At 38.0% G+C, this 11,245-nt stretch overlaps 1 protein-coding gene across 1 annotated transcript in view; it reads right to left on the minus strand.

The window, feature by feature from the left end:
• The window catches only part of ADAMTS6 (ADAM metallopeptidase with thrombospondin type 1 motif, 6), a 509,355-nt gene that overhangs the window by 479,630 nt on the left and 18,480 nt on the right, over nucleotides 1-11,245 (minus strand). Inside the window, exon 3 of the mRNA XM_006899365.1 lies at nucleotides 9,059-9,227. Coding sequence (XP_006899427.1) covers nucleotides 9,059-9,227 — 169 coding nt within the window. The remainder of the gene's footprint in view (nucleotides 1-9,058; nucleotides 9,228-11,245) is intronic.

The raw sequence follows: 11,245 nt of genomic DNA on the forward strand, positions 1-11,245 counted from the left end.
AGCCACAGTTTGTTATGATCCACACTGTCAAATGCCTTTGCATAGTCAATGAAACACAGATAGACATTCCTCTGGTATTCCCTGCTTTCAGCTAAGATTCACCTAACATCAGCTACAAAATCCCTAGTACCACGACCCCTTCAAAACCTAGCCTGGACCTCTGGCAGTTCTCTGCTGATGTGCTGTTCCAGTTGTCCTTGGATAATCTTCAGTAGAATCTTGCTTTCATGTGAAACCAATGAGATTTTTCTATAGTTTCCGCACTGTGTTGGGTCATCTTTCTTTGGGAGAGGAACAAATATAGATCTCTTCCAGCCAGTAATTAGGAGTTATATGGAAAAACTACAGAATAAATTGCAAGAGATGGAAAAAAGAATGGAAGCCATAAATAAATGTTTCAGAGACAGAAAGCGATAAGAAGCATATCTACATGGAGGAACTTGAACATCTCTGCAAGAAACTGCAAAAGAAGGAAGAACGAATTTATCCTATACATAAAGAAGTATGAGAACTTAAAAAGTCATCACAAGACAGAGAGGGCACAGCCAAGATAGTACTGGAAATAACAGAAATGCATATGTAATTCAGGATATTAATACCAGAATAGCAGACGTTTCCAACACAATGGAAGAACATAAAAAGTAGAACAGAAGGTATGGAATAGAGTAAATGAACTGGAAGACAAGAACCTCAGTGGGAGTATACCAGAAGAAAAATTGAGAGATGAAGCCTTCAGAGAGGAGACTGAAGGAAAATAATGAAAACACTGAAATCATATGTGATAACATCAAAGGGAACAACATAAATATGATCAGAATTCCAGAACACAAGGGTGACAAGGAAAGCACTAAGAAAATTGTAGAAGGGATTATTGTAGTTGTTGTTATGTGCCGTCAAGTGGCTTATGATTCATAGTGACCCTACATACAACATCCCTAAATCCTGATCTGTCCTGTGCCAGTCGCACTGTCTCCAACATACCCACCCCGATTACCCCACTCACTGAATCAGTCCACCTCATAGAGGGTCTTCCCCTCCTGCGCTGTCCCTCCATCCTCCCAAGTATGACGTCCCACTCCAAGGATCGGTCCCTCCTTGCAACATGTCCGAAGTATGTCAGACAAAGCCTCAGAATCCTTGCCTCCAAGGAGCAGCCTGGTTTAACCCTTTCCACATTGAACCTGTTCGTTTTCTTAGCAGTCCATGGTACCCTCAATACTCTTCTCCAGCACCACAGCCCAAAGGCATCAATTCTCCTTCTATCCTCCCTAGTCATTGTCCAGCTCTCGGATACAAAGCAAGTGATTGCAAAGACCATGGCCTGTGTCACCTATGTGATAACATCAAAGGAACAACATAAATATTATCAGAATTCCAGAACACAAAGGGGATAAGGAAAACACTAAGAAAATTATGGAAGAAGTACTAGAAGAAAAATTCCTGGGTATTATGAAGAACTGGGAATCCACATTCAAGAAGCTCATCAAACACCAAATAAATGATACCACAAAAGAGAAACATCAAGACATATCATAGTCAAATTCTCCAAAGTCAAGTATAAGGATATACTACTAAAAGCAGTACAAGAAAATAAAAGAGGCACCTACAAAGGAGAACCACTTAGATTAAGTTCTGATTTCTCAGCAGAAACCATCCAAGAAAGAAAACAATGGGATGGCATAGACAGGAGGTTGAAAGAAAACACTTGCTAGCCAAGGATCTTGTACTCATCAAATATGAGGGAGAAATTAGATTAAAACTACAAGAAATCTTAAGGGAAGGGCTTTACACAGAGACAATAAAGAAAAGGAGATGGACCTAGTGACCAGAAACAACAGAAAAAGAAACACAGCAAAATGTAAATGCTAAAAGCTTGCCTCTGGGGTCATTCTGGAACCCTCTCCTGTCCCAGCCAGGGCTGCACTTGAGCTGTGGGCCTGTCGTGAATGGGGCTGCTGGGTTTGCATTCCCAGGGCCTGGAACCAGGACTCTGCAGAGCCTGGGTCAGGCACTTGTCACAATCCTGCTCTGTCATGTCAGAGCGTCCACTGGGCCACGTTCACCCCCTTCGTACACCCAGCTTACGTCTGAAATGAAAACTGTACGGTCCATGGAAAAATGTGGGTCCCCTGGCTGCCTGCCCTCTGGGTCCTTGAGATAGGCATGGATGCATCCTCCACTCCTTCCTTCCTTCATTCCCCCAGGAAAGGGTCTATCAGAAAACACAGCCGCAGCCCCGGATGTGGGCCAGCACCCCCTCCTCCTGGCGGGCACAGCCAGCTCAGCTCAGGCCACTGTCCTCTCAGACTGGATACCCAGGTCCGTGGCGGAGAGGAAAAGGTCAGAGTATGCCCCCCGATGCCCCCTCCCACCGCTGCCTGCAGGACTCAGCACCAAACCTTGATGGGACGGCAAGGTGGCCATGGTGCCGGTGACCAGGGCAGGCTGGGCAGCGCACGGGACTGCACGATCGTCGAGCTGGGCATCCGTTTGTGAGAAGACAAACCCCCCATGCCCAGCTGTTGGTACTGCCTACCCTGGGTTCAAGGCTGCAGGCTCCCCTCTGAACTTCCCCGAGCCAGGCTGGCAGGACAGAAAACTTGAATGCACCCCACCCCTCGAGGCTCCCAGATGCTCTGCCATGCTTGGTTTGATAGGATGCTGACCGAGGACCTCTGGACCCAAGGACTTGTACACACATGACGTATCAGAGGTTGGCAAAACATGGCCTGTGGGTCATACCTGGCAGCTGCCTTTTTATGAGTAAAATTTTATTGGAAAAAAAATTTAAAAAAAAAAGCTTGCCTGTCAATATCACACTAAATGTGAATGAATTAAACACACCAAGAAAGACAAAAAGAGAAGTAGAAAAGATTAAAGGGGGAGGAAAAGGTTCATCCATCTATTGCCTATAAGAGATATAGCTAAGAAATGAGAAAAAAGACAGATGCAAAATCAAAGTCTGGAAAGAATATACCAAGCAAACAGCATCCACCAAAAAAAGCAGGAGTAGCAATACTAATCTCTGTTAAAACAGACTTCAAGATGAAAACCACCATAAAAGATAAGGAAAGGCACTATATAATGATTAAAAACACAATAGTCAATAAGACATAACCTTGGTCAACATTTATACACCAAGTGATAGACCTTGAACACATATAACAGAGATCAGAACTGAAGAAATAAATAAACAGCATGACAATAGTGGGAGGAGACTTTAGCCCACCACTCTCACCAAAGGATATGTCAAATACAAGGAAACATAACAAAGACCCAGAAGATCTAAACTATATAATTAGCCAACTAGACCTAGAAGATGTACTGCACCCAACTTAAGTCAGCTGACATTGTTCTCAAGTGCACATAGTAAACTCTCCCAAACTGATCATATATTAGGACACAAAGCAAGCTTCAACAAATAAAAAAATATATGAAATAATATGACATAACTTTTCAGATCACGGTGCCATAAAGCTAGAAATTTCAAAAAGGATAGAATCACTACTGTGAAAGCTAAATGACACTGTGCTAGAACATGATTTGATTATAGAAGAAATAAAGAATGAAATAAAAAGTTCCCCAAAACAAATGATAATGAAAATACAATATACCAAAAACTCTGGGATACATCTAAGGTGGTCCTCAGGGGGCAATTCTTAGCAATCAGCAAACACATAAAAAAGAAATTAGAGAGGCAAAATTAATGATCTAATTCAACACCTCCATTAAATAGAAAAATAACAACAATCTAATCTCATATCCTCTAGAAGAAAAGGTAAGAGCTAAAATCAATGAGATAGAAAATGGAAAAATAATTGAAACCATCAACAAGACCAGGAGTTGGTTATTTGAAATGTCAATAATATTGACAATTGGTAAACTTAACAAAATAAAGAGAAGACACAAATAGCTCAGTTAATGAGGTGACATCACAATAGAATCAGATCAAATTAAATTGATAATACTGTAATACTATGGAAAGCTATACATAGAGAAAATAGACAAATACCTTGAAACTCATGCCTTACCTGGACTGGCATAGATAGATGAACAAATCCATCACAAAAGAAGAAAATGAGCAAGTCACTAAAAGACTCCTGCGCGCGTGCGCGCGCACACACACACACACACACACACACACACACACACACAAATCCTGGACCATGAAGTCAGATAGCTTCATGGCTGAATTTTATCAAACATTACATTTAAATTATTTCAAAATAACAGAAAAAGAAGAACAACCCCATGGTCACTCTATGTAGAAAGCTCAACCCTAATAACAAAACCAGATATAGATATTACCAAATAATAAAACTAAAGATCAATATCTCTCATGAAATAGATGAAAAAAATCCTTAACAAAATCCTGGCCAATAAAATCCAACAGTAGATTAAAAAAATAATTCATCATGACCAAGTGTGACTGTTCAACATAAGAAAAACAATCAGGGAGAACCTAAGAAAAGAGGGGATAAATAATGTATACTGCATTGAAACAAATGAGGGAGAGAAATGTTGAAAAGGAATATATGATTAGGTATTATTTTCATGACAAGAGTCCAGAATAAGAGCTGCATCATAAAGAGAAGGGGGGCGGGGGAGGAAGGTGCATGAGGGAGGAATTGCATAACAATGAAAGAATTTTTTTCCTTTTAAGAGAGAAAAGTGAACTGGAGGGGAGGGGTGGGCATGAAGGAAAATGTGCAACAATGAATGGATGGAAGTCCAATGTCTCTGTAAACTTTCATTAAAATTTCAATAATAAAAAAAATTTAAAAAGAAAGACAATCAGTGAAATTCAACACATTAACAAAGCAAATAACAAAAATCTTAGCAATTGATCTTAGCAATTGATGCATAAAAAGTCTTCCACAAAATGCAGCAATCCTGATTAAAATACTAAAAAAAGAAGAGAAATAGAATTTCCTCAACATAGTGAAAGGTACATGTGCAAAACCAAGAGTCAATATCATTATCAATGGAGAAAAATTAAAGGCATTGCCCTTGCAAACAGTGACCAGACAAGGCTGCCCATTTTCACTACCCTATTCAATATTGTATTGGAAGTACATGCTAGAGCAATATGACAAGAGAAGGAAATAAGAGACATAAAGATCTGCAAAGAGGTGGTAAAACTGTCACTCTATGCAGACGATATGATAGTGTACACAGAAAACCCCAAGGAGTCAACAAAAACTGTTAGACCAAAAGAATAATTTGGTAGAATGAAAGGATACAAGCTTAATATCCAAGTATCAGTAACAAAGAAAACACAAAGAAGGAAACTAAAAAAGTAATTCTATTTACAATAGCCAACCACAAACTGAGACACTTAGAGATAAACATAACTAGACACACAAAAGACCTTTATAAAGAAAGCTATAAAACACTACAGCAAAAAAACTGTAAGAGACCTAAGCTAATAGAAAAATGTTCCCTTTTCATAGATGTTGTTGTTGTTGTTGTTGTTATGTGCCATCGAGTCACCTGTGACTCATACAGACCCCATGTACAACAGCTCTGAACCCTGCTCTATCCTGAGCCAACCTTTTTGTCACTGAAACATCTACCCCCATTACTCCAGTCACTGAGTCAATGCATCTCATCGAGGGTCTTCCTCTCTTGTGCTACACTTCCACCCTCCAAAGCATGATGGCCCTCTCCAGGAACTGGTCTCTCCTGGCAACATGTCTAAAGTACATGAGATGGAACCTCAGAATCCTTGTTTCCAAGGAGCAGCCTGATTTCACCATCTCCAATATGAACCAGTCCACTCTTCTAAAGTACCACAGCTCAAAGGAATCAATTATCCTTCTATCAGCCCTAGACACTGTCGAGCTTTCTGATGCATAGCAAGTAAATGAAAATACTTGGATTGGCTTGGATCAAGAGCACCTTAGTCTCCAGACTGACATCATTGCTCTTCAGTATTCTGGAGAAGTCCATGACAGTGGACTTTCCCAGCGGATAGGAAGATTTAATATACTAATAATGACAATCTTATCAAAATCAATCTACATATTTAACACAATGCCAATACAAATATCAAATTCATTTTTCAGAGATAGAAAAGGCAATTGGAAATATCAAGGTGGATCAGAAATCTAGGAGTAAAGCCTCAAACCATAAAGAATGTAAGAGACAAAGTGGGGTGAAACTTAGAAAGCCTAGACTATGATACAAATACGCTGGCAAATATAGCCAGAAATGCACAAAGAGGATAACATCAATAAATGGGGCCTTTTAAAGATTAAATTCCTGTGTACATCAAAACTTTTTTCCTATAGGGTGAAAGGGAAGCCTATTGACTGGGGAAAAACATTTGGCAATGACATCTCAAACAAGGGTCCTATAAGAAATGTTTATATAATACTACAGGGCCTCCAAAAGAAAAAGACAGATAACAGCTAATAACAAAATAGGCAAAAGACATGGAATAACTTTTCACATAGAAAGGCATTTGTATGGCCAACAGACCCATGAAGAAATGATCAAAATAACTGGCAGAGAGCTGCAAATCAAAACCACAATGAAATACCATTTCATCCCAGTAGCAGTGGCAAAATTTAAAAGGACCCCAAGCAAGAAATCTTGGTGAGGATGTGGAAAGATTGGAACTCTCATACATTGTTGATGGGATTGTAAAACGGTACAACCACTCTGGAAGGCAGTTTGGCATTTCCTTGAAAAGCTGCATGTAGACATATCATATGACCCAGTTATTCCACTGCTAGAAATATACCCCAAGGAAAACAAAACTAAGACACAAATGAAGGCTTGTACACTGACATTCATAGCAGTATTATCCACCATCACAAGAACATGGAAACAGCCCACATGTCCAACAACAAACTAATGGGTTGAGAAATTGTGGTATATTCACATGTTGTAGCTCTCAGGAGCAACAATTTCAAAAAGTGCTACATAAAATGAGAGAGACCGAGAGCATTATGCTGTGAACTAGATCAGTCTCATGAGAACAAATATTATCTAAGACCATTATTGTAAAAATTTAAGGATAATTAGTAAGATGTGTATGAAAGTCCAAGGCAGGAAGGGGAAGAGAGCCAGGATGCTGAGAGTGGCAGGGAGGAAATCATAGGGTTGCACATTTTTATGCGTGGAAGGAGAGGGTGAAGGAATTAGGAAAGATCCAATGGAAACTTGGAAAGATGGGATATAGAGATTATAGATCAAGGGTGATTAATTTTATAAAACACAATACATGGGAGTAATCATATGAAACACAAAGTGAATGAAGGAATGAGTGAAACACATTGTATGAGTTTTAATATTAAATAAAACAAAGAACAAACAAAAAAAATCCAAGTTGAAATAAAAAAAAATAATAACCTCAGGCAGTTCTGATGGAGGACATTGATGTTGCAAAAATTTATTTGTAAGATACTCTCGTGCCTTTATTTAAAGATGCTGTTATTAAAAGTTCTTAAAGATACCCAATTCTATTGCTCTATAAAACACTATTATAAAGATTTTTATTATTTTTTTACATAGGTTGTTGTTGTTATGTAGTGTTGAGTCTAAACCAAGTCATAGTTTGATCCTCCATCCAGCAGGAGGCTATAAATCATCTGGGAGAAGATTGTGCACCTTTCTCCCCAGAATAGCTGGTGGATTAAAACATTCTGGGCTGTGCAACTTGGTAGCCTTCTAGATAAAAAATATCTCCCTACACTGACAAAAGCATCCAATATATTACTTTTCCAAAGTCTAGAATTACCACTAAAATAAATCTAAATATCATGATTCTGGAACAACTTGCCTCCATATGTTAATGTATAATATATTTATCCTTCCCCCCCCTTTCAGATAGTTGGTCTTCAATATAGAAGAAATCTTTCTGTACAAAAAAAGTTGCAATAATTTCTCTAATTTATAAACTCATCTTATCCATAGAGTTAGTCCACATATTCATTTTATACTTTTCACATATAACATTATCTTGCTATTGGATGGAAATATTTCCCATTTCCATAAGAAATTTAGTGAGGAAAAGGCAAATGTATATATATACACACTTGAGAGAAAGTTGCACTATTCTCAATTTTTCTAACTTCTTTTAAAAACTGTGTTTAGGTAAATGTTGTCTGAAACTTTTAAGAAAGTGAAGAAACAAAACAAAAAAAAGAAAGTGAAGAGACAGGAAGATTATGAAAAGAATCAGATTTTGCTGAAATTTATGTTTATTAAATAAGTGCCTTTAATATCAAGTTTCAATAGAAGCAGTAACTCACCATGTCTTATTTCAATAGTATATCCTCCAGATAGCAAAAAATTGGTCTACTTAAGATCCAAGTGGCAAAAAAAAATTCAAAATGGTTCCATGATCCTTAACACTTGATGTTCAATCTGCGTGATCGCCTCCCTTTGAGTATGAGCAGTAGAACCTGGAACTTTCCTATAATTTTATAAGCTTATAATGTTGTTGTTGGGTGTCATCATGTCATTTCTAACTAATAGTGACTATGGACAGCAGGGAGAAACATTTAACTGGCGCTCCCTATCTTCAGATTTGTTGTTATATTTATTGCAGCCACCGTATCAATTTATTCCATTGAGGGTCGGTTTCTAAAAGGTCTTCCAAAATTAACTTGAATCGGCTGGTAAGTGATATGTCTTAGACATTCTCTATTGTTGTTGGTGGTGTTGTTATGTGTCATCAAGTTGGAACTGACTCATAGCTGACCCTTCAGTGATTTTTCAGAGGGTGCAAATTGCTTGGGATTAGATCGCCCATCTTTCTCCCACAGAGCAGCTGGTGGATTCAAATCACCTGTCTTTGGGTTGGTAGCACAATCCTTACACACTAGGCCATTAGAATTCTCTACACTCTACAAATTTAATCATTTAAATACTTATAAACTTGTATTATTACTCTCTACAAATTTAATCATTTAAATACTTATAAACTTGTATTACACTCTACAAATTTAATCATTTAAATATTTATAAACTTGTATTATTACTCTTACTATATTTGCTTAAGGAGAAAGCAGCAACACACTTTGTAAAAGCCGTACACTCAACTCACCAGAAACCCCACAAAGAGAATGATCATACAGATGTCGTTGCTGAAGAGTAGACTTTTTATAAATAACATGAGGATGACCATTTTCATAATTAAAATGCTTGGAATCCTCTGTGGTATTCTTTAAAGGTTCAATAAAATATTCTTCATCTTCTGTAGCAATAACACCATGCTAAAAAACCCAAACAAAACAAAGGATTTACTAAGAATAATTATTTTTAACATTAGTTATTATGATTATTACCAATAATTAAAACATAACACAAATTACTAGAAGTGGAGTTAATTAGCTGTGCTCAGTGAAAAGGAGAGAGGTGGGGGGAACCATCCAAATTCATTGTCAGTGGAGTCAGCTCTGACTCATAGCTGACCCTAAAAGGGGTTCATAAGGCTATAAATTGCATGGGAGGTGACTGCCCATCTTTCTCCCATCGAGCCACTGGTTAGTTCAGACAGCCAGAGGCAATGGCCTTGCTAATATCTCAACTCCCTACACACTATTTCACCACAGCTTCCAAAATTCCTTTAAAAAGTATATACCTCAAAATGTCATGCACTATGCTAACATTTTACACATATTACTTCATCCAATCTTCCCAACAACTCTGAAAGAAAGCAGAGACTACTAAAATTTGTTTCTTTTAGAAACTGTACACACAACTCAAATACATCTTCTATAATTAGACATAGCTTTGAATGAGTTTTAGCCAATAGATAGAGCATTTCAAATCTAGCCCTAAAAATTTCCCATTGAAGCTCACTCCTGTTTCTTTCCCCACTGCTGCTGAGTGTAGAAAATGCCAACAAATGAGAGGAAGTAGAAGCCCACACAGGAAGAATCTGGGCCCCTGAAGGACTTCAAGAAAAGCTAGCTGACACAGATGCTAATACAGGAAATAAACATCTTTTCTGATAAATCATAGTATTTATGTTTTATTATTACTTGAGTGCAATTTTACAAAGCAGAGTTTCCATTTAACCATTCACTGAATGATTTTCCATTAAACTATTCATATACATTTGATTTTATGGCATTAATTGCAATAAGAGCCCTATTGGCATAGTACATATCAGGATGCTAGCCTTTGAAGAAAGTACAATCAATGTTCTCCTTCGAGCCAAGGATGGTGAAGCTTCATCTCACATACTTTGGACATGTTGTTAGGAGGGGCTAATCCCTGGAAAGGGGCATCATACACGGAAAGGTGGAGGGTCAGCTAAAGAAAGGAAGATCCTCTGGGAAGTGGACTAGTCGACACAGTGCCTCTAACAATGGAATCGAGTCAGATGATGCGGATGGCATAGAATAGGGTAAGGTTCAGATTTATTGTTCATATTCATACTTAACTTCACACCACCTATCAGCAGCCCATAAGTCAGTAGTCTGGATCTACCACTCACACTGTGGAGAAAGATAAGCACTCTCCTATACAAATTGGAATTGATTGGAAACCAGTGGGTTTCGATTGTAACTACATTATTCTAATTTCCTCTCAGTAATTCTCATTTCCGTTTATCCTTCTATCCTATTCTAAACTCTATATTTGGGCAGATGCTGTCCATTTGATCTTACTCGGTGGATTATTCTAGGGAGTGAGTGACTCCCTAATGTTATTGTTCATCTTAGATGATTTTTGCTGTTTGACTGAAAGTTAAGATACAAGGGTGAGTTTTCTTCCCCCTACAATGGGTCATAATCTCAAGGATTTCATCAGTGTCTCAGAGCAGCAAGTCTGACTATTTTTATGTTTCAATTTTGGTAATTTTTCACCCATTCTGCCTGGGATCCCTTTTAGAGTTGCAGCAGTGGTAGGTAACAGGGTACTATCTAGTTCTTCTGGCCTCAGGGTTGTAGAGGTGGAAGTTTGTGTAGTCATTAGTCCTTGGGACTCATTGTTTTAATGTATGTATCAATTAGTTTCAATTAGAACTAATTATTTCTATATACCTTACTACTTTGCACAGATACAGAGAAATGATTAGTCCTTTGCCTAGTTGTTCTGTTTCATTGTTCCAGTAGGGATAGACCAAAAGTTACAAAGTAGATGGCTTCTTGCAAACTTTTAAGAAAATTAAACCACCAAAATTTTATTGATGCTATTTGTTATACTAATTAATGTTGTTGTTGTTGTTGTTGTTGTTGTTGTTGTTGTTGTTGTTATGTGCCGTCGAGTCGTTTCCGACTCATAG

Source organism: Elephantulus edwardii, unplaced genomic scaffold (assembly GCF_000299155.1).
Source record: "Elephantulus edwardii isolate Elephantulus edwardi_28Jun2011 unplaced genomic scaffold, EleEdw1.0 scaffold00254, whole genome shotgun sequence".
In the NCBI taxonomy this organism is placed as follows: Eukaryota; Metazoa; Chordata; class Mammalia; order Macroscelidea; family Macroscelididae; genus Elephantulus; species Elephantulus edwardii.